Raw genomic sequence first — 24,741 nt, forward strand, 5'->3', positions numbered from 1 at the left:
ATTAAAATATGTGTTAAGTGAAACAAAAATTTGGAAAATGATTTTAATTTGGAAAAAGATAAATATTACCAATAGTTTAACGTTTATTAATTTGATATAAAATTCTTTGTAATACTCGTATTAAGGCTAACAGCCACAATTATGTTTATCCTTATATTTAATCTTATAATATTCACATTTTATATTTAACGTAAAAAATATTTTCTTTTATATATTTAAGTCATTTACTAAGAATATATTTTTAGGGCCCCCTTAAAATGTATAAATTATTCGACTTGTGTACAACTAAAAATAACGTAATAAAACATTTTTCCGCTGCAAAGTAAGATAACTAATTGTAAATTTTTTACAAAAGCAATTAAAATACGGACAATAAGTATATAAGTTATTTAAGAACAACAAATTGGTATAATTAATTAATATCATTAATTGAAATATTTTATTTACTAATATCACTACTCGCGAACGTTTTTTATTACCTTAAAACTACATGTGCAATTTTTTGCATTAAAAATGTCTCGCGTTTGTTTATTTTTATTATCTGAATATAAAATTTAATTTCCGACTTTAATTTTCAATTGCTATACATTTCGTAAATATTATCAGAAAAATAAAAAACGAGAAAGAATAGGGATTGAAACATCTATATTAATCGGCAGAGAATTCAAATATCCTGGTTAGGAAATTTATCGTAATTGCGTAAATTGTACAGATAAATCATTACGTCTTTAGATTATATTTAATTACGCGTTATACAAAATTATAATTATACATTCTACAACTTTGCCCATTAACTGCTTAATATTTCTTTGCAGCGGAAAACTCGTATCTTAAATATTAAAGATACACATACAATTACTATATAATTTAATAATATATACCGTTATTTATACAGCCTAACCTCTAAATAGAGCCTTATAGACAACATGATTTCCTCTTTTACTGCTACTTCAATAGAAACTTATCGAAATTCGCTTCATACCACGAAATTAAAACTACAATTTGTTTTGACTCAATGGATTGTGTATGTCATAAAAGTTCTACACTTTGTAAAAACCGAAAATAATACACTTTATCCCCTTAATAAATGTGCGCGATATTTTCATATATCTTAGTCTCAGTTAATTATTTTAAACATTTATGATTCTCTCTCTCTCTCTCTCTATAATTCAGACAATTCTGTTCATCGTGGATACACATTACAGTATACCAAATAATTTGCGAACATATATTCCATGTACTGTAATCTACAAATGTTGAGACTTTCATAATTTTTTAAATAATTTCCACAAGGATACCAGCCTCTCATGAATTTTTGCTTTGCAGCTAAAATAGCACGTGATGCATTTGTGGTCCCCTGTTTTTATCACTAAAGGATTCGAGAAGAATAATATTTATGGTTACTGTAGAGTGTATCAATACACTATTCAAGGGGAATTAAAGGCTACAAAACACATAGTATATTAATATTAAATTACTTTTGATCCAATGCGCAAGTATTGGAGTAAATTGTGCAGACATTATGGAGTCAAATTTACAAAATTTTTAATTTTCTCACATCAGGTATTTTTCTTTCCTTTTTAGTATATGTATTCATACACTTTATTTCATTTTCTTCTATTGTGTAGCAGTATCTGAAATGCTTTGTCGCCACGTAGCATGGAAAGGAATCTTCAAGATTTTAACCCTCGTTTTAGGCAAAGCAGTTAATAAAAGTTTTTGGAGTTGTGGTAATGGTAATATATCCACTTGAGGATTTGTTTCATTTGGTTCCTGTTTGTCATCACCTGAAAAATAAAAGAAAATATATAGAATTAATTCTAAAACACATTCACATTTTTTTTATATAATATAAATGGGGATACACATATTTTAAAGGTACATATAAGTACCTTTTTGATTGTCATTTTCATCTTCAACATCCTCGATTAACTTTAGACAGGGTACCGGTTTTAGTACTGGTATCGCATCGCCAGTGATCTGTTTACTTATTATTAGATTACATTGATCAATAAATAATTCTGTAACCCTAAGTAACTCAAGTGTAACGCCCCATACAAAGTGCGTCAAATTATTTGATAATTCAGTAACACCACCAAGCACCATATTGTTAGACGTTGCCGATTGAGATATGTACGTTGGAATAATTAACAGCCTTTTAATATTCTTACAGTTTGCAAGACATTTATCAAAGCCATTTTTGACATCAAAATTGACCAGTTCCATTTGACTTAAGTTTTGTAACTTAGATACACCTTCCAAAATGTCAAATGTACAACATGAGCCTTGACCTTTCTCCAACCTAAGACGTTCTAATTTTTGTAACTTTATCAAAACCGTAGTACCAAATTTATCTGGAAAATCTGAGCATTCACCCAATTCTAGAGTTTCCAAATTAACTAATGCTTGTATTATATTGATTCCCTTCTTTCCAAGTTCCTTAACTGATGTCAAGCTCTGTGAAGTATAAATTTGGTTTAAATATTGAAAATATAATTAGAAGAAAGAAGAGTATAAAATTAAAGCAAAACATAGACAAAAGCAATTATACTTACCAACTGTGTTAGTTGCATTAATTCCTGTAGAGGTGTGAGATCTTCTTTCAAAGACATACCACTGATTGCTTTAAGCCTTAATTCTTGGCAACGTTTAAGATTTCCAACTGACTCTAAATTTAGGGAGTCACACTTTATCGACATTGCACTCAATACTTCTAATTGAGGGCAACTTCTAATAACTTCTTCAACAACCATCACAGGACATTTACATAATTCTAGTTTGACAAGGCTAGTTACACGTGGTATTACTACTAAAAACTTCTCCCAAATGCTGTCAGATTCGCCTGCTACAAGCATTTTTCGAAGATCTAAATGTTGAGTACCATGCCTCTGTAATGTATCTGCTAAGCCATCCCAATCTGTTACTTGACTATTTTTCATTCGTACAGTTTTCCACAGAGAAGGATGCGCAGCCAAATCTCGCCACATTTTACACACTCTTGCAGCCCGAAGTAATTCTTGTACCTTAAGGTATTGAAATATGCGCAGCAATGCATGATAACCAGCACACACTGAATCCATAAAATGCTGCTGTTGTTCTTTGTCCTGCCGATTTTGTTTCCTTCTGAAAGTATTAAAACAAAAATATTTTTAGGTGATTTCTTTTAAAACAACTGGCCTATATAATAAGGGTATCATTTCTTATATGTATGATGTTGGTTATAATAAAAAAAAAGAAACTAATTTTACACTATTGATGAAATCTTTTATTTAATAAAAGAATATTATGATTTTTAAAGAGGCTTTTGAAGGACCAATGATTTACAATAATAATAATCGATAATTTTATACTAACTACGTCAAATGGAAAATAATTAAATGTAAATAAAAGCCTCTGAAAGAACTTTCAAAGGTCGAAAATTTATCGTTCTATAATTGAATGGAGGTATAGTAACAAAAAAACAAACATAAATAGGAGGTGGAAATCATGAGGAACAGGGATTTTCGGACGTTTTTGGGAAAACGCACTAAGAGATTTTTTGTGTTTCAGCTCGCACATGTCTTTATATCTGCAAATATAAAAAGTAAAAATGAATTAGATTTTTTCCACTGAAGCACTTATCAGTAGCTGTATTTGTAATTGTAGCATGAATGTAAATGATGTATTGTCCAATATGCTGCATACATTTTTAGAAAAGGCTTTCAATTAAAATACAAACATTTACTTTGATACTACAATTACATAATACCTGCAAGAACCAACGATATGTGATTGTTTTGTTCACTTTTCACATGTCACGAAAATTTGGCCGCATTTCTAAGAAGCTAAGGCAGTGTGCTTCGATCACAAGATAAAATCAAATTCATTTTCCACCTCGAACTTTTATATTTCCAAATATAATAAACGTCAGTATATATTGCATTTACAATACTATTTGTATAAATTTTATATAACACGAAAAAGATATGTAGTTACATGCATTATTTTCTTTTATAGTTCTATAGAATCATTCTATAGAAATAATTCTACAAAATTTATAAAAATATTCAAATAAATGAAATACTTTATATATATATATACATATACATGATATAAAATCACTGAAAAACATGTATATCTTGTAAATACAATATGTACAAAGCAACTGCCAAAACCTCAAAAGAGAGTTGCCTTAACTTATTTGGAGAAAATATTTAAAAAAAGGAAGTAAAACAAATATATATGTGTGTTTGAGAAACAAACACTTACTTGCTGTTTATTTTAACAGTACCCAAACTACTTGTCACAGAATGTTGCGTATCTACTTTAAATAAGTCATTATTTGTGTTAGTTGTATTTGAATTCTTTACTATACTCTTTTTTTCAATTGTGTTACAATTTTCTGATTTCTTACTTTCTACTGCAAGATCTGTTGTACTAGATAAGTCATTTTGTGATTTAGTTGCTGTCAATATATCAGTTCTATCATTACTATTGTACGTTTCATTGGTTTTCTCCATTATGGAACTTGATGAAAGTCCTGTATGCGATGCATCTTTTGACACATCTTTATCAATTGATTTATCAAAAGCATCTTTTTCCACAAATTTTGTTGTTAAAGAAGTACGTACTTTTGTGGACATAGAATTGTCAACAGCGTTTGATATATCCGTAAGTGTACCATCCTGAAGTATAGGAGGTTTGTCACCAATTTTATCAGGTTTCACAGTTATAGCTGGCTGAACAGCCATAGCATTATTTTTTGGTACAACAATATATCTCTTGCCCCCCATTAGAGCAATATTTTGGGCCGGTTTTGGTAAAATTCCATCATGACTTTGTAAAAATTCGCTTTCTGTTTGAGCAAACCAACTGCTTTCTTTATTATCTGAATTTAAAGGAGAATGTGATGTTGCAGAGGATGTTTTTGACACTTTAGTAGCGTTCCGCGATTGTGAATCTGCATTATCAGATTTGGGTATTCGTTGAAGCTTTGGAGGGCTTAGATTTACTTGATGTTTTGATTTTGTATTTTGTGCACCTAGCATACTGATTGGTATCAGTGGAGGAGGTGTCAAAGATGGATTCGTTTGAGATTGATGAGATTCATTAGTATCCTGTTGACAGTTCTACAACAAAATTAACGCCATTTATTTAGCCAATATGTATTTCAAATTTTTTATTTAATTTATTAAAATATATTTAATAAAAAATAAGTAGAGGATTAAAAATAAATTTTTGAAATAATATATCAAAATATGTATGATATTTAAAAAAGGAATCTCAAAATTTGGAAAAAAATTATACTGTTCACATATGATACTATAAAAGAATATTACAAAATATTAATATGAAAATTGCTTAATAAGTTAAAATAAATTTACAAAAATATATCTTTTGTTATAAAAAAAACTTACCTTACAAATATAATTGTCACTTCCTGTAAACCCTATACCACCAACACACTCAGGATGATATAAACAGAGACACGCACGACATTGTAAGCTTGGTATCAACCCCATACTGGTTGAGCATCTTATACTGCATGGTTCTTGAACTTTGGGCCTGTAAGATGTGCGTTGATTGGGGAAAGGGGTTAGGAATAAAACAAGTAATTTAAGTAAGGGATTTAAGGATCAAAAGGATAAAGGAGGACATATAGCCATGAAAAAAATAGAAGAGAAAATTTGAACTATTTCAAAATAAAATTTTGAACTCTGTAATTATATATATTTGCTATAGAGCATGCACTTTAATCATCAACATGTGCTCTAATGTATTTTTTAATTTACAATGCAAAATGTAAAACTTTCTCTTTTAACATTTCTTCATTGAAGAAGAACATTTACTACAGTTATTAAGGAAAGTTTTAGATAATTAGAATAATTAGAAAATATGAAATTTGATAATAAAACTAATACATTAATTATTCAATAATAATTACTATAAAAATGCAATGGTGCAATTTTATATAAAATATTGTATATATCTTTATACATTGTACATTATATATCAAACATATAATAAAATTCTAAGAAATTATTTTCATGAAAAAATCTAAAGGTGCACATGCTGTAAAATTTTCATTGGGCCTTTTTAAAGCATATTAAATATGATTATTATCATGTTTAATTATTAAGCATTTAAGATACCCTTAAATATTGCAAACTAATTACAATTGAACACTATAACAAAATAATTAAAACATCAGGCACTCACGTTAATTGTCTTTTTGGTTTAGGAGGTGGTGGTTTTTCTACAGGTAGCTGACTTCTTCTTGTACTTGTTGTTCTTTGAGGTGGAAGTACCTCCCTTTCTTGAGAAGGTGACTTTATTTCTGCTATGCATATTTGAACAAAAATTTTTGTGAAAATAATAATTTATCTTAAAAATTATATGTAGAAACTTCTACTTATATATATATAAGTGATTAATTTCCTCACTGGAATAAATTACTAGACAAAACTAGAACATATAATTTAGAAGTTTCAAAATTTAACATAAATATTAAGCAAAAATATTTCAGATATCAAAGCTAAATAAGGTTATCCTATATATAGTAATTAGAAGTGAAATGTGAATTTTTTACTTGATAAAGACATTAATTGCACAAAACAATTTCAGTAAAATAATGTAGTAATTACTTAACAAAATAGAAATAAAAATTTCATATTGATATTAATGCATACTTATGTGTGGGGTTTTCTTTGCAGACACTTTCACCTTAAATCCTGTTGATGTAGCTCTTGGTGATTTGGTAGCAGCTTTTGTAGCCACTGGAGGAGACACTGATGCAGGTTCTTCTACAACCCTTTTACCAGGTGTACCTCTCTTATGCCCTATACTCTTTCTTGGTGGAGTAACTGATATTCCAGGCCCCTATTTTCAAATTACAGTTAACATTTTATACAATTTTAATAAACGTATATTAAAATACATATAAAGCAAGTTACTTACCCTCATTCTTTTTGCATCTCGAATAACCTCTTTTTCCGGATCATCAGGACCAATTGGTTCTTTGAGGAAAGTAAAATTATCAATAGTTAATTCTTTCGTATTAACTAAAATGAAATATATCATGTTACCATAATTATTACTTATATTATATTATTATTATATTATTATTATATTATTATTATACAAAACTATACTTACGAAATTCTGCTACTTCTCTGAAACTTCTAACCTTTTTGCCCTTTGGTGTATAATAATAGATATCAGCCATTCTTTTAAGACTAGAATCATTACTTGCTCTAAATACCAATTCTCGTCTCCAACCATATTTAAAAGGCTCTTTGAATGCTGGATTTGATATATCACTTGGTACTTTCTGTTTCCCAGTACTTCCTGGACTAACTCCACGTAATAAACGATAACCTTTAGACTTTATTGATGTTGCTGGACTACTGGCTGCGGATGATGAATTTGTTGACTTAAGGGAAGTGTCATCTGTTTTTTGTACTTCTGTTTCTGATTCAGCAGTATTTGGCATTCCAAGTGATTCCGTTTCTGATTTATCAGATTCTTTTTCTTTCTTTACTTTATCTATATCTAATACATAGTCATCATCGTGCATTCTGTTATCACCCAAATCTTCATCATCTTTTTTTGTATCAAAATTCTTCCTTATACTATATCTAAATCGTTTTGCCAATTGTGCCTCTGCTACTTCAGCTTCAGCTACAAAAAATCATGTTAATGCTACCTAATTTTTTCATTATAAATTCTGTGTATTTTAAAGTATCTATATAATTGAAACAACACATCTTCATAAATTAATACATATTTATATCACAATTTTATTTAATGCAAACATGTTGAAAATATAGCATCCTATTATATACATAGCCTACATTTATACAATTTCATGCCTTATTTATAAAAGTAAAATGAGGTATTATTAACATAAGTATGTTTGACTAAGATTTCAAATATATTTATTTAAAAATTAATTCAAATGATTACTTCTTAAAGAATATGCATCTACAAAAATAATGATCTGTTCTAAGCATAACATTAATAGCTTACTGCATAAATATTGAGCACCCATTTTTAGCAATTACAAGAAAATCTGTTTTAAAAATTCAATGGTATTTTATAATTAAATAAATATTTTTTGCATTATATTTATCTTTATTAATAGCATTATAAAATTGTTTGTAAATTGTGCATTGATCCCTTTCAGAAACATAAAATGACAAAAGTGGATCATGGTTGTTGAAACTATCTCTGTGTACATAAAATACCATAAACAAACATTTTATTTTTAACAAATTTATGAAGTAGATATAAATGTAATTTTTATATAGCATAAAGCAACAATCAAGAACTATCTGCTGCATATAAAAAGCCAAATTTTACAAAAAGTGGACATACAATATTTGTACAGTAAGTCATTGGCATAGTCTTTCGCTCTCATGATATGACACTTGCTGGCAAGCACGTAGGCTTGCATCTTGAATAGACCATAACAATAATTACCAATACCAATTAATTTCTTCAAGACATGACTTGCTGGCTCCACTTCGTTATCTCCTTGTATATCAAAACCATTGAACTCCATAGATTCCTCTGAGCTAAGATCGTCAGGCTCCGATAGCTTCCGTTTGCGTCCTTTTGTATTTAATGTTGAATCACTTTCAATGGTACTAGTTGAATTTGCCTTGAACTTACGTAGCTTCCTTCTAACATTGATTTCCATACCCTTTTTCGGCGAGTTCCTAATGTCACCGTTCACGTCCTGTCCATCCATTTTAGGGGTATCCACTTTAACTTGCGTTTCTTGTAGATTCGGCACAGTACCAGCTTCTAGGTTAGGATCCTCGCGCGCCCCATCGGCATTCCCGCCATTCACATTAATACCGTCCATTGTATGGCCCCCTTGGGACCAAACACCGATCTTATGTACTTTAACAACCTATGCGTGAAAAACGTTGATTTTCTGTTATTTGTCACTTTATAAAAGACTCCATCAAACGTTTTAAAATATAAGCAATTGTACTACAGTCCCCTCGCGTCTGGATACCACAATCCCGCGCTCATCTGTCTGCGAGTGCGCATAACATACGCGCAGACACCACTACGCGCTATTTACACAACCGCCAGGATTTTTCTTGATACAATTTTGAGCAGTTCCTCATTACGCTAGCACATCACACTCATACGCCGAATTGATCCAAGAAACTTTTGCTGCAACAAAAATTATTTAATTTCCGTAAATACGGTTTGAACTGGCTCGAACGAGAAACGACAAAATCCTTGAACAGACACGAAGCGTCCATAAAACACACAACCGGAAATGGCCGAAAAAAATATGCAGAAGGCGCATTTACAATGCGCATAATTTTCAATGCGGTATCTTATGAATAATTCTAAATTATTTATAATTAAAATTACTTTGATAACAGAATTATGACATAAAATTTATCTAAGTAACGAATCATTTCGTAGTTTATATAGTTTGATATTTTACGTATGATGTACATAAAAACGACTCGTGAATTATTTAATATTTATATGTTTGATTTAATATTAATAAATAATACATGAGTGCTTTTGTTATCACCCTTATTTGTATATACATACGTAATATATATATATTATATCATATATATATATATAATATATATTATATATATATATGATATCTGATATATATCTGATATCAATCTGATATATATATATAAAATGTAACATGTTAATAGCCGTTTAGTTTTAGAACATACCGGTGATATGTTAGTTGAACCATGACCAAATTATTTCTTGTGGGGACACACATATATCATACCCTACAAATACGGCTTCACACCATACCAAAATAAAGAAGATAGTGAGGATCTGTGGCACAAAGTGAAAACACTTTTGTAATTCACAGATTTCTAACATTTGTTTCCGTTTTTTCATTGCTAACTAACGAAAACATTGCTCCACAATGTTATCAATTTAAGGAAAATTTACACCTTCCGCTATTATATATACAAGGTAAGCATAGAAGTTACATTTTTTTATCTTGCGACTGATTAAAAGACGACGTATTCGAAATTTCTACAGCTACCAATTTACTCTTGATAATCAAATCTTCTTAGCAATGAGACGAAGGTTTTAAATCTTAATATATATTTCATTAAAATTTGTTATCAGTAAAATAGTAAACAAAAAATATGTATAAGATAAACTTATCAAAAAAAGTAAATATTGTACAGTATATTCAAATTAATTTTTAAATAATATATATTTGTTATCTTATAGATACTTATCAATTATATACGAAGTTAATATATAGAAATTAATAGATATAGTATTATTATTTATATATAATTATGCAATTATAATTAAATAGTATAATAGATTAAATGATTTTATATCTTTAATATTATTTAATAATTTAGTAGAATAGTTTAATTAAAATTTATTACATAACAATTTTTCAATACTGTTACAATTTTCTAAATTATATTATATATCATATTTACTATTATTCATTGCTAGAAACAAACATATCCTTCAAATGGAGCGTGTTTTGAAAGCTGTACCAGCGGATTTAAGAGTAAAAATGGAGGCACTTGTGCATGATTTAACTTTGGCATTAGAAGAAAGCAATAATAGTGCAAATGTGAGACGCAGATGGGGTATTAGGAGAAGGGCTCGTTCCACGGGCAATATTCGTAAGTATAAAACAATAAAAACATGAAACAAAAAAATTTGTTTTCTATGAAATTATTTGAATACTTCGCGAGTTAATATGTTATATAAATGTATCTCAAATAAAGATTAAAATGAGTTCAAGCGCATATATTCTAACCACATTTCTATGAAATCAGTTCCAGTCTACTTCTACAAGGCAGACAGAGGATTGTTATCAAGATTGTGTTTATAGAAACCATATTTCATTGCTCAAAGAAGTCAAATTTTATAAATCTTTGAAAAGTAATTTTTAACACTTGAAAAACAATTAAAGAATTTGGAAAATAATCTTTAAATAATTACTTTTTATTTCAGCATCACTTCATATGAATAAACAATCAGATGACAGTTCATCTTCTATTTGTGATATCCATATTCCAAAAAGTAATACTGTCTCTAAATATCAATCTGATAGTGATGATACTAATCAAACGAAAAGATTTGCACGTTTTTCTAATTCAAATAATGCTAGTAACATTGAAAGTGATTCAGTTAATGAGAATTTTGTACCTAGAGTAAATCCACGACGTAAACGAAAATTTAAAAGAATGGCTATTGACTCTGAGTCTAATCCTTCAACTTCTCAGACTGTTGCAATGTCAGCAACACTTGCAAATAAAAGGAGAATTCTTCGAAGTGATTGTAAAAGTAGATATGGAACAATATGGTAATATATATCGTAACATTATATGAAAATATTGTACAATAATAAGAGATTACATTCAGTATTACAGATTATTAATTAATTCCAAAATAATTTTTTATTGTAGGTGTGGAAAACGTAAGAGGTCTTGTAGAGAACGATCTACAGATTGTGATATGAGATCACTAAAACCAAACAGAAATACAAAATCAAAAAATCACATCAAAATGCAAACTGAAGATGGGATTGATTGCTCAAGAATATCTAGTTCAAGTATTTCATCTAGTGATTCAGAAACTGGACTTATCACAAATGATGAAGATCGTGAAGGTATTAACTGACTGATATATGCAATAGAAACTATAATTAGTTGATTCCTTTATCTTTAGGAGATGATGAACAGTCTGATTGGATTGGTGAACCAAGTTGGTGGGATGACGGAGAAAGTACTAATGAAGATAAAGTTAATACTGATTTATCATTCCAAATGATAATACATGGAAATTTTGAACATACAACACTTGAAACAAGGAAAACATATAGGAAAAGAATTCAAAGAATTCGGGAAGGTCTCAGCGGAAGAGAAATCCGCGCTGGTCGTCGGCATGTTGACAATAAACCTGGATATTCGATTATTACATCAGCCAATGAGAAAGTTTCTAGATTTTTACAAGATCCTACACAAAACGAGCTTAGATTACATCCTATGCGACAGCCTGAGCGAGAAAAACTTCGTCGGCTTGCAAATTTGTATAGTTTAAGTTTAAAAGGAGATTTAGGTTGTCCAATCTTGTATAAAACTCGACATACTACACAAGCTATTTGCGTAGATCAAGTATCATTTAACCGATTTTCTGGTTACAAGAGATTGAGGAGAACTCCTCCAAATTCACCTAATTCAGAATTAATAATGCGTAATCAAGAACACCAAATTTCTAGTACAAGTTTTGATTCACAAATCATAAGCCCTATGTCAAATTTAGATTCGCTGCAAGCATTACCACAATTTTCTCATTTCAAATGGGATTCAAATAGTATGGATATTGAAATTCATGGGAAAACAAAATTACATGATTTTGATCATTCAAAATCAAGTTAAACTGAACAATATTGTCTGTTAATTTGTTTCTTAAAGTAAATTATTTACGCATATATATATATGGTGCTTTCATGTATTACTTTTTTAATATGTAAAATTATTAAATATTCAATGTAAATTTGTTACATTGTTCTTAACTGTGATTAGAATTATTTAAATATATACATTTCTTAAATATTTTTATCCAGATTGATAAATTAATATACATATTTATTAATCTGTCAATCATTTCATATTTAATATTGTTTATAATACATATGTATTTATATTGATATTTGTTTGTAGCGTTACACATAATATATATCTCACCAATTAAAACATTATTTATTTTGCAGACTCTAAGCCTAATTCTTTGATATCTTCTTTCCAATTTTTTAATAACAATCCTATTTGATAATAATCAATAAACAAACGTAATAAAATAATAATAAATTAAAGATAATTAATTTACATACTTTATTGATACAACATTCAAGACTTTTTACCCGCGCTCAATTTTTTCTGAGCAGCAAGTACATTTTCATTAGCAAGCATTTGAAATTCTTCGAAACGTTCTGACATTCTTTGGTTCATCCTCAGATATTTGTCCATGCAGTTCAGAGCACAAGTTTCTTCCCTTGCTTGGACATTTCGTGTAGTAAACTCATTTATACAGTCAAGAAAACAAGTTTCTACCAATCTATTATAGGACGCCACAAAATCTCGAACCTGAAATATTATAAAAGTTTCAATAATTTAAATTTTTATTCTTTACAATTTATTTTTATTTTCACATAATAAAATTTATAATCCTTTATCTTCACATCAACGAATATCAACACGTTTATCATCTATTTATATAAGATTAATTCGGTTCTTTCACGGAATAATGCATGATATAACAACAAATACATACAGATTTAATTTGTTCAGCATCCACATTTGTAGGAATTTGCATCGCCATTGTAATGGTCTGATTTTGTTGAAATATATTTACGTAAATAAATTATCGATACACCACAAAGAACTAAAATATCTTTCATATAAATTATTTTAAGGTTAAATTTGGACTTCAATTGCCAAGCACGTGTAAGCTGGAAATATGTATGTACACTGTATATACATTATGTGTAAAATGTTGAACTTAATCTTCCGAACGTTTTTGATAGGCTGTAAAGATATACGATCCTAAAGCTATCAGATCCAAATGTCAGTCGCACGTTCTAAAACTCGATTTTCCCAGTTTTAATTCATATATATTTTGGAACACATTATAAAGTTTTGTTTGTGAATACAAATTAATCTACGGAAACGAAGTATAAATTAACATTTCAGGTAATAGTAAAATTTAAAATATGTGCAGACTACACAAGTAATAAGAATAAGAATTATTCAATGCTTATTTAATTAATTATTTAATATTTGCATAATCATTTTTTAAGTATTAATATGTACAAGGCATTAATGGTAAAAATATGGAAAAAATATCATTGTATAAATTAGTAAATAATCAGTTGATTAGAAGTAAACATATAAATTATTTATTATTATAGCGTAAAATTTATCAATGAAACTCCGCAAAGAACCAAGTTCTAGAAAACGAGCAGATGTTTCATGTCAGCAGTTGATGGTAGTATTGAGTCAAAGTAAACTTGGCCTTTGTTTTGGATGTATCGAGAGTCTTATATTTGAAAGGTAAGACGGCCATTATATTCTTTATATATTGTTTGTATAATAATCTCTGTATTATTAGTAATTAATTTGTCTATTACGATAATACAAAATAAATTTGTATGCATATTCGCCAGCATAAAAGAAATCAAAATTCAAATTCAATACACATATAAAAAGGAATGTAATTAATTATAATAAATATTTGTAATTAATTACTTTTATTAGGGTATGTAAATATTTTTGTACAATTTCTGCATATTATATGAATATTATCATATTTACATATGTGTATGATATTTGATCTATAATTTGGAAAATATTTCTTTAAAAAATACATACATATTTTTCCATCCAATTTTTCATCGTATTCTATTGAGTATTGTATCACTGGTGTAGTAATGATGCAAAAATAGTTGACAAACGAGGGTTCGTAAAAGCAACAGAAAGCTTAAATACGTTACGTTATACGAATGCATTCTAACATTTTGAATGCAGTTCAAACAAAATTAACAAGATTCACATTTTCAATTTAAAGTATGTTATTATAATCATAGCATTATTCGTATTGTACTAAATTCTAGTTAAACTTTGCAAGGTTACGAAATGTTACCCACAAAATTCTTTTCTTTTTTGTTAGTCGTAAATCATAATGCTTTATTGATGCTGTTAATATTGTATTTCATGAGCTTCGTAACGGCAATGTTATATCCATCACAAATTAGTTGATAAAATACTAAGTAAGTAAATAATTATAAATTTTACTACTTTTACAATGTACTTTTATTTCAGTAATCAAATTTGTGATTACTATACTACCATAAGAAAATTGTTGTCCCAACGAACGCTGCATTCTATAGATGGCGCAATGTTTCAATTTTTCATTTTCATTTATTCTCTGTAATTTAATTAATTTTATTTCATTCACATTTATTTATATGTATTTATATGTATATACGTGCGTGTTATACACCTAAATAATTCTTATAATTTTTAATATTTAATTACATACAAAAATAATTTATCGTTTATATGAAATTGCTTTTAATTGTCACTATTTTTATTCATATTAACTATCAATACTTTACAAGCTAAAATATTATTATAATTATATTGTTTCAGAAAACTGGACGAAAGCACAGGAACGAAAACTCGATTGGTACAAAATTTCGAAAGATGTCACATGATAATCGAAATGTTTCTTCAATCGGTAAATCTCTGAATTTCGTAAACAATAAAAGATTATGCCCGATAACATCGCAACAAACGTCATCTACGAAAATGCTCATAAAGAACAAAAGGAGAGGAAAATGGACGAATAGCTCTACCGCAAAATATCAACATACGATAAATATTCCTGTCCAAGATGAAATTATAAAAATAAAAGAAGTTGAATCCAAAGAATATACGGAGTCCATCGATAACAAAAGCTATGAAGATATAATTGACGACGATCCAATTACTGTGTTGCGTCAGGAAATACAAGATTGGAGAATTAATGAACTATTAACATCTAGAACTGAAGAAAGGCTTACTGGAACTCCAAGTGAACAACGTAGTTACAATTATAGTACGTTATGAGTTAAATAAATCATCATAAAATGCTTATGAAATATTTTATTTCGCATATTTATAATTAATCGCCATTGCATTTTCATTATTCATAGTTACTTCCGGAGAAACCACAAAGAGGCAACAAAGTCCTAACAACGTTTCCAGGGTTTCTACAATGCGTGTTGATTTCTCAGCAGCTACGTGAGTATTATGTACTTTCATGCACGTTTACTTATGCTATTTATACATCTCTGATATTAATGCAGATTCGCAAAATTTGCATAATTCTGAATCGAAAAAATTAACACATTCCATAAATTGGAATCGCAAATCAGACTATATGAATTGCACTTTCGTCGTGGGATATGCATAATGCTTCTTCGTCGTTATTTTCGTAACACGTGTTTCGTATTTACACGAAAGTGCAAAATGTTTACTTTCTGTTATGTGTTATGTGTATTTGTTTAAGTATAAATTACCAGTTGCATGTTTTATCATGGTGTTGTGATAATTAGAGTGTATGAGCGAGGTAAGTAGGAGAGAAATTTATATTTTTCTATTATTACTATTTGGAAAATAGTTTTTCGTTATTAACGTATTTTAATAATGGTTCCTGATAAGATATACGTTTTCTTTATGCTCGATAAGACGTGACCAAGCTGATTGTTATGCGTCGAAGAGTCAAGAAATAAGCTCGAGAGTGCGTATCTTACGTAAGTAACTGTAAATGAAGAACGATGAGAGAAACACGATTGTGTGTCTTCACGATGCATATGTACACGCGAGAAAGACTACGTCATTCTGGAATTTTCGAAAGTTTCGTCTAACCGGTTTCTGGTTGCGTACACAGTAAGACCCGTTTAGTACTCGTCGGTGCTTGCATCAAGATGAACTTCACAGTTCATATAGCATTTAACGTAATTAGCTGTTTATTTTTGTCCGTATAGATTCTAGATAAATATGTATAGTGACGTGACGTTTTGAATGAAACTAATGGAAAAGATAGGAAACACCTCAACCTAATTACAATTTATAACAATTATTAGCCGTTTCTTTAAGAATATACTCGTTTTATATGTATATATGTATGTGGATGAATCATATTTAGATATGTGGTAGAAGATAATAGAGATTTATGACTCATTAAATTAAGTAGATAATTTTACAAACGAGAAAATATTTTTCGGAACGTCAATTTTAACTTTCGCGCGCTTTTAGCGCAGTTCGTTGCGGCGAACGGTTAACGTATACACAGATACGGAGTATGTGGTTATCGAGAGGCCGTTGTAATTCTTTGGTAGTACCGTCACGAATGAAAAATGATAATGAGCATAGTGCTGTAGGTTAGTGAGAACAATAGCCACTTACGCTAATCAACGGAGGTGCATGCCGCGCGCGTTCGGTAGTAAAAATATTTTCGACGATAGCTCGTGCTACGAATGAGGAACGCCGAGACATTGCCGAATTTGTCCCCGACCATGAAGTCGTTCCTTCGTCGTGACTGAATTTTTGATCTTTAAGCATACGTGCACGCTTGTCATTTCGCCGATACCATGTTCGTGCGTATCGAGAAAGGATTTTACTTCGTCGAGTCACGAGTTCCGAGGACATTCGTCTTGAATACTTTCAAATGCATCATTCCCTATCGCGTTAATAATGGAAACGAAAAATAAAATGACACGAGAGGATTCAAGGTCTGCGAGGAAACGAGACTTCAAGTGCGGCCAGCTCATCCAGATAATGATGTAGGTTAGGTTCCCAGCGGTATATATCGCAAAAATCAACATTCTTCGTGTAGCCGAGGTTCGCAAAAAGCGTAAACCGGTTTGCCTCGTAAATGGCACACGACCGTGCGAACGGGAGACAGACACGAGGAGAAAGAGCGAGCAAGAATAAAGGACAAGGAAAGGAAGGAAATCTTTCAGTCGCGATTTACAGTAAAGCGATATTTCGTCAATATACTCGAAAAATATTTGAACATTTACTATACAAAATTTTTAAGTTCATACTGCATGTATTACATACATTTGTATGTATGTATCTTGAAATTTTATCAGCACTATAATGAGAACGGAGTGTCATGATTATATTGGCAAAATTTGAAATCAGTTTGAACATGTTTATAGGAATTATAAGATATCTATTGCAAACGCATATTTACTAAATAAGATATAACAGAACTGCCCGTCTCAAACATAGTATAATAAGTATCAAACATGGTCCCAGTAAATATTGAAGCTTATTAGTATAATTGATAATTGGCTGTTTTTTTTTTGTATTTTTGTGATTTCTGCGAAGTATATATTTATATTAAATATCTTTTAATTTCTATATCTGTTTTTTAGATCTGTTTCAAATGTTATTAATATACGTAATCATAATAGTAGTCGAATCTCATAACAATTCTAATGAAATTGCAAAATGTTTCATACAATACATATAATATACTCATAAAAGGTATCCATAAGTGTTTGAACACTTTTGTGAACCTGTGTATTTTTATCGGGAATATATTTGAAAAAGGAAGCGAATTATTTCGCAAATTACTACGACTCCACTCGTTTCGTTACAATTATTTCACACTCGAAGCATATCTTCGAGGATACATTATCTTTGTATCGGATTACAGTTGTAAAATAACTCCCAATGCCAGTTATTTTTCATCGTAATGAACCCACGCTAAGTCCATTATATACTTTACCGCGTAGCCGATTCATCACACGGCCTTAACAGTAATAGAACGATGCGTTTCTGATTCGTCAGCCACGTTTTTTTACGTAACGCTACGCGCAACGCTGCACGTGACGTCAGCTTGTACTCTCAATGTTGTCTACCAGTCAGCATCGTCGGCGGACATGAAATTCTTGTGGAGAAAGCATGCTTGAGCGCAGCCCAGATCCACGATGACTGTAAACGCAAGGTCAATGTCCTATCAAGCAAAAAAAGAAAAAAAATATGTATTTCTGCTCTCCGTCGAATCGACACGAAGATAATTCCTTCGTTGAACAAACAAAACGGGCGAGACGATTTTATTACAATTAAAGTTACGAGAGTAAACGTTGGTACGCGTTAATCAACTTCATAGGACACAGTTTTTCTACGTAACACCGGCGAGTGACGTCAGAGCGTGCAGTGTGTCTGCTAAACCAACGTCGTCGACAGACACGGAAATCTTACGGAGAAAGCATGATTGAGCGTAACCTAAATCCCGAACGGCAAGGCCAATGTACGACGAAAGAAAAAACTACTAACCATACACAGACACATAAGAAATATAGTCCACAGGTGCCTTATGAACAGCGTAGCCCTTGTTGAAAGAAAATAAAGAGGTTTAAGGTTTCTCTTTCTCTTTCTAAGATATTTGACTCTAACAGATGGAAAAGAAAAGAGAGACCTCGTTATTTAGCTCTATTTCTTTTCTAGCAAGGCTCATTTCCTCAAGACAGCATCCGAGGTCTATACTTCTAACGTCTATGCTATTAACGTACAACGTCACATAATGGAAACCGACTGGCAGCATTCTATAGTAAAATCATTTTCTTTATTTTATTCTCTTTCTACCGTTTTCCTATCGTTAGGATTTATCGTATCGCAAACGGACGATCACAAATTTTTATGAAACTTTTCTTTTTTATAGAACGAATGTTACATTGCGCCGCTACATGGTACGGCGTTGTTATAATGTTAGAGTAAAGCAGTTGAGCAGCACGTTTTTTACGTAACGCTACGCGTAACGCCAAGGCGTGACGTCAGCACACTCGGCGTCGCGCCAGCCAGCAACGACGCCGGGCGCGGAATTCTTGCGAAGAAAGCACTAACCGAGAGAAGCCGAGTATAACCGAACGAGACGGCACGGCATAGTTGCACGAGGCGGCAACGCTGCGAGCGTCTGCTAGGTTCAAGGGTACGGAGTGGAGGTTGCTCCGCTCCGCTCGTCCCTAAGCCCGACACGACCGGGAGCTTGTCCCGAGAAACAGTTGGCCGCATGTCCGCTTTCATCCAACGGGAAACTTCTCGAAAGATGCGCGTAAAAAGCTTGTACGTTACTTATATACTTAGTCGTGTATTCGGAGAAATTCCCTGTTCCACTGAAATGCGGACGAAGTTAAATGCTCCTAGCATTTGATGCATACGCTGCGTGACCGATTATTCATGGTGGAATTTAAAACTGACTCAATCGTTCAGAGTCATCGTCTCCTCCATTTATTTCTGTCTCTTTTAAATTCCCGTTTTCTTAGTTTCGAGACACGTCTATGTAGTCTCGAAATAAATTACGTGTCTTCGAAGTTTCATTTCGGTAGCCTTTAAAATAAAAGGAGATAGAGCATTTTTAAAAAGCGCTACTTGGCCATGCTGTGATTGTCATTTACCTACTGTAATTACTACATTGAGTAGTACTTTGCAATTGTAAGTACACGACTGTTTGTATTTTGGGTTCGCAACCGTCTCTCGATTAAAAATTAAAAATTTGTATTTCTTGAGTCGTGTCAACCCATTAATTCGAGGAAGCGATATGTATGCACATGCTTGCAATACATTCATTGATAAGGTATTTCATGATATAATTTTCGCACCACTTTTGAGAACATAAATGAACATACGAAACACAGTGTAATAATCGAGGTATTTAGCAGAGTCATTGAATAGCCACGCAAGAGGATCGCGGTTAGTAACGAGGCTATTTTGCCGCGATAGCTGTGATCTTCTTCGAGACATAGAATCCGCTGGCAAGGATCCCAGCGAGTGAATAAAAACAGAAAGGAGAGAGTCATCGAGTCGACTGTGTCCTGCTGCTGGTTGACCTCGGCCCTGGCGTCGAGATCGACGGGAAACGGATTTACAACTCTGACATTCGCACTCGCACCGCGCACCAGCCGTGTGCTGTCCTAGTGGGACTCACAGAAGCCGAGTCATTGTTATGTCTGTCGTGAAAATGAGAGCAAAAGATGAAAATGGAGTGGAATTCAGCTACGATTTCACTTGAAATATTATGTTTCTGGGCGGGTGTTACGATTAAAAGGAACGGATGTAGCTTTAATTATGTTCCTTAATACCATTATGACACACCTGGTTATTGTACTATATAGTCACTAATGGTAGTGTCAAATTTTATCTCCATAATTCTTAATGAAATTTGATAATGTATTTCTGACAGGAAGTTACGATTAAAAGGAACAGATGTAACTTCAATCGCTGCTTTACTAGCATTACAACAGTTTGATTATTGTATTACATCGTCACTACGTCGCTATTGGTAATTGTAATTTTTTTAGTTGACAATAGAATTCATATGTGTACTTTGTAATTGAATGTAAAAGGTAAACGTACTTGTCATAGATTCCATCTTTCGCTCAAGGTGCCTAATAAGTGCCCCACGTAGCACAAAATTTTACTCTTCGTACATTATTTCAAACTGTCTTCTCACAGACATTAAAAGAGTTTCACCTACCATTCTGCTTACAAAGAACTCCGCAAGGGCAACAAACGGTTTGACAAAAAAACCCACAATAGACATTTAACTTCTTAAAACCATGCAAAAAACATTTGTCTACGATCTTTCTCCATCCTCTGTCCTCTGGGTATAACAAAACTGTCTAAAGCCATCCTTCCTTTAATGCATACATCAATCTCTACACAGCAGCGAATTTTTACCGTGAGGCAACGGTATCATTTTTCTCAATTATATAGAGAACTGGGAAAACGCAAAAATTTCCAGGCCAGGCTAGAAAAATCGCGTCCTTTGTCTGCGATTCATATTATACATTGCGCATTCACTGGATAACATCTGCTTAATCGCACAATGGACCCACGGGTACGTTCCGTTGGGTCCTTTATTATAGCGTCTCAAAGAGTAGGACGAAAAGGGCCTGAAAAGGGTCTCTCCCTCCCGAAATCTTTAAGACGGTTTCAACATCTGCTCTGGCAGCTTCTACGTGTATATATACGTATAGAGAGAAAAAGGAGTTTGCACGTGTCCTTTGAGGAAGGGATCTCGGTGGCGTTCATTGTGATCGACGCGCAAAACGGGAAGCGACAATTGACATCTGTCTTGCGTTATGCAGGATTTCTGGGTCGAACTATTTTTGAAACGGCGTATGACAGGGTTGCCTTGCGTGCATGCTCGCCCTGGCATAAACATGTTTCCTGCCGATGCAGGCTACGCTAAATAGAAATAGATAATGTATTCGGTCCGTTCTCCACGAGACGCGTATTATTGGATCGTGCGTGAGTCTCGAAATAACGCTTTTTTTCTATTTCGAAAAACTTTCCGACGCCGGAAATATCGGGAACGTGAAGCGTATGGAGTTGCATCCATTGTTTCTAATTTTAAGCTTGTTTTTCGTGAATGAAACGAAGGGAAAACCGAGAGAAGCGAATGAACATTAGGTTGCAACGTACGTAGGTAATCTCGCTCAGAAGTTCGAAGCATGTTAGGATTTCAATTGCGCTACGAAAAATATCCTAAATACGCAGTATATTAAAAACAACGAAATAAAAATTGTACAGTAACGAGACACGAAACAGTTATCAGTCGGTGAACGGTCGGGTGTTAACAAATAGAAACTCGAGCAGCTCGAGCGTAATCAAAACGAACGTAACTTCACTGATTCCATTATCACGAGGCGCAATATGCAGGTTATTTTTGTTCAGGAGCCACGTTAATCTCGCAGAAGCGGTGCCGATGACTTTTAATCGCGTGCTTCATAGCCGCCAAACTGCGTCTGTTATTTCTGAAGCGTGCACTCGCGCGATTTCGGTAATTAATTTGTACTTAGGTTGATATTGCTATGATGTGCAATTACTCGTTACGTAAATTGTTATATCATTCTAGCGATATTTAAATTCTTGTGTAACATGCTCATAACATCGCTCATAACACACATTCGCACACCATTGTATTTATTACGGCATCTACGAACTAATTAATTAATTTCAAGTACATTAATTTTTATATAATTTAGTAATACTTTCACATGAGAAAGTTTTTTGTTACATACATACATCATAATGCTTAATATACGATATAAATGATGGAGACCAGTCTCTTGAGCTGAGATAAGTAGTTACAAATAATATAGTTTGATAGTTTATAATGTAAAAATGTTTTTATTTCCTTTTTCTTTTGTATTTATAGCTTTATCATTGTAATATAAATTATAACGTTATCATAGAGAAAATCAAATCCTGATAAATTTCATGGGAAGAGTGAAAAAGAGCGAGCCTCTTTAGCTCAGTGGCAGAGCACTGGTCTCGTAAACCAGGGGTCGTGAGTTCAAACCTCACAGGAGGCAAATTTTTTTTGCATTTATTACATTTGATTCTTATTTTAATTGTAAAGAAATTATTAAACGTTGTCAAGATCTTATAGCTTTAATAAAAATTAGCTTGAATTCGTTTATAGGAACAAATTTATATCGAGCTTTTATAGTACAAACTATGAATGAAATGTAATTTCAAACGCGTATTCTTATAATGAGTATATATGCAATCACTTGTTTTTATTCAAAGTAAATTCTGTGTCAAAGAAGAAATAGTTAAAAATTGTAACAGTTAAACCCTAATATTTGAACTAATAAGAGGAACTGGACAGGATAACAATTTAGTGAACCTCTATTATCGAAACTACTCGATTATACGAACTGCCTTGTTCACCGACCTGTCCAGATGAACTAGACTCTCTTGTATAAAATAATTAACACGTAAAAAACGAGAATTAAGCGAACTATCCTAATACATTTTATTCTTAACTGAAAGTGGTGCTTAACTGAGGCTCGTGCCAAACACCACCTATCGAATCGAAAGGCAAATTAATGTAAATGTAAGGAGAGATTCGTTGGATCATCGTCAATTATTATAGGAAATCGGCCTGGAAACGGCGATTCAAAATTCAGCTTGCGTGTTGGAGGCTGCGAATGCGTCCCACGTAGAAGCTGCGCATTCTCGATATTCAAGAGTCACACCGACCAGAAGAGACGGTACTGTTTCCGTAAAATGTCTGTAAAGCGGAGAACCAGAGGTCGCTCGCGTATAATACCGAGCGAGATACTCCTGGACTTCTGGCTGTTTCAGAGGGGGGTTAGGGATCGTGACGTGCCATGGATGGGAGACGTTTTTCCCCTCGTTTTCACGAGGAATACCGCCGAGCCGCGAGGCGAACGAACGGAATCTTAATTCTCGGCGTTAGACGCTCGATCGGCAAGGATCTGGTTCCTTAATGAAATCCCGGTCGGGCTCGAAAAAGCGTAAAAAACTGTGATATTACGTCGAGCAGACTTTCAACCACGGCCACGATCCTCGTCTTCTTACATCATCGCTTTCGTTTTCTACTCGCATTGGGTAGAATCGTAAAGTGATTTAAATGATGTTCTCGCAAGAACTCGACGCTCCAAGGAGTTTACCTCTAGTCAGATTAGGTATATATTATAATTTTCAATATTCAATATAAATAATACGAAGGCCAATAGTTATAAATGATATTATCAATTTGGTAATTTATGATACAAAAATGTTCATTTATTAGTATTTCTTTTTATTAATCTCTATTTTATTTCATGTATTTAATCATCTATAACAAATATATTATTTGTTAGTTTATATGAACGAAAGAGACAACGAATATGTTACAAATTCAGGAATATTCTCTAATCCCAGTATCGACTGATAAGTTGTTACGGCACTGGCGCATTCAAACCGGTTTTACTCGATCACGAGACTTGAGGCGATCGTTTGCGACGTGGGCGAGGTAATGGTCCGTTCAGTTGAAAATCGAAATCCCTCTGCGATAGATTCGCGTATCTATAAAATGAAAAATGAAATCTTCCAACTAATGTTACTGACGTTTCGTGATTTTTCTAATTGTACATACTTTTCAAAATCGTTACAGACAAAAAGAGACAGAGATAGACAGAGAGAGTAAAACTACCTATCTTAAGAATTTTAAAAATATTAAGAGAAGATTCTCCATACGTATACATCCAAATGATGAACATATTCAAACAACCGATGAGCCCAGCGGCGGCAAACGGAAGCGGATGGCAGACGGAACGAAACGTCACGGACGATAGCAAAAAATTACAAAATTACTTTATCCCGAATTCGTGAGGGCTCCTTAATTTTTCACTAACTTCCGCCG

At 32.2% G+C, this 24,741-nt stretch overlaps 4 protein-coding genes and 1 non-coding gene across 14 annotated transcripts; 3 read left to right on the top strand and 2 right to left on the bottom strand.

Annotated features, from left to right (window-relative positions):
- Positions 1 to 671: 671 nt before the first annotated feature.
- LOC117234608 lies at positions 672 to 9,297 on the bottom strand. Of its 9 annotated transcripts, none has more exons than XM_033495993.1 (11): positions 8,984 to 9,297; positions 8,461 to 8,896; positions 7,135 to 7,659; positions 6,937 to 7,040; positions 6,669 to 6,858; positions 6,199 to 6,319; positions 5,397 to 5,544; positions 4,249 to 5,108; positions 2,556 to 3,123; positions 1,887 to 2,457; positions 672 to 1,787 (listed from the first exon to the last, which is right to left on the bottom strand). In XM_033495993.1, exons 2-11 carry the CDS (start codon positions 8,846 to 8,848, stop codon positions 1,618 to 1,620), a joined length of 3,645 nt encoding a protein of 1,214 aa, XP_033351884.1. In that variant the 5' UTR covers positions 8,849 to 8,896; positions 8,984 to 9,297; the 3' UTR covers positions 672 to 1,617. The 9 variants fall into 9 exon arrangements, with proteins under 9 accessions (XP_033351884.1, XP_033351883.1, XP_033351891.1 ...); XM_033495992.1 differs by having other exon boundaries at positions 8,981 to 9,297; XM_033496000.1 differs by having other exon boundaries at positions 8,461 to 8,592; positions 8,683 to 9,297.
- A 396-nt stretch (positions 9,298 to 9,693) lies between these two features.
- On the top strand, positions 9,694 to 12,547 carry LOC117234509 (G patch domain-containing protein 2). 2 transcript variants are annotated; one of them, XM_033495798.1, is made up of 5 exons: positions 9,694 to 9,960; positions 10,468 to 10,643; positions 10,978 to 11,329; positions 11,433 to 11,635; positions 11,695 to 12,547. In XM_033495798.1, the coding sequence occupies exons 2-5, from the start codon at positions 10,487 to 10,489 to the stop codon at positions 12,402 to 12,404; spliced, it is 1,422 nt and encodes a 473-aa protein (XP_033351689.1). In that variant the 5' UTR covers positions 9,694 to 9,960; positions 10,468 to 10,486; the 3' UTR covers positions 12,405 to 12,547. The 2 variants fall into 2 exon arrangements, with proteins under 2 accessions (XP_033351689.1, XP_033351690.1); XM_033495799.1 differs by lacking the exon at positions 9,694 to 9,960 and adding an exon at positions 10,800 to 10,905 and having other exon boundaries at positions 10,484 to 10,643.
- Positions 12,548 to 12,836: 289 nt separating this feature from the next.
- Positions 12,837 to 13,562, bottom strand: LOC117234510 (mitochondrial import inner membrane translocase subunit Tim9). The gene is made up of 2 exons (XM_033495800.1): positions 13,300 to 13,562; positions 12,837 to 13,112 (listed from the first exon to the last, which is right to left on the bottom strand). The coding sequence occupies exons 1-2, from the start codon at positions 13,345 to 13,347 to the stop codon at positions 12,876 to 12,878; spliced, it is 285 nt and encodes a 94-aa protein (XP_033351691.1). The 5' UTR covers positions 13,348 to 13,562; the 3' UTR covers positions 12,837 to 12,875.
- A 1,620-nt stretch (positions 13,563 to 15,182) lies between these two features.
- On the top strand, positions 15,183 to 17,620 carry LOC117234606. The gene is made up of 2 exons (XM_033495991.1): positions 15,183 to 15,624; positions 15,722 to 17,620. The coding sequence occupies exons 1-2, from the start codon at positions 15,231 to 15,233 to the stop codon at positions 15,811 to 15,813; spliced, it is 486 nt and encodes a 161-aa protein (XP_033351882.1). The 5' UTR covers positions 15,183 to 15,230; the 3' UTR covers positions 15,814 to 17,620.
- Positions 17,621 to 22,828: 5,208 nt separating this feature from the next.
- Trnat-cgu lies at positions 22,829 to 22,900 on the top strand. The gene has a single exon. It is a non-coding gene; the product is annotated as a tRNA-Thr (tRNA).
- The last annotated feature ends 1,841 nt before the right edge of the window (positions 22,901 to 24,741 follow it).

The sequence above is a fragment of the Bombus vosnesenskii genome, unplaced genomic scaffold (genome assembly GCF_011952255.1).
Source record: "Bombus vosnesenskii isolate JDL3184/JDL3185 unplaced genomic scaffold, Bvos_JDL3184-5_v1.1 scf7180000013305, whole genome shotgun sequence".
NCBI lineage: Eukaryota > Metazoa > Arthropoda > Insecta > Hymenoptera > Apidae > Bombus > Bombus vosnesenskii.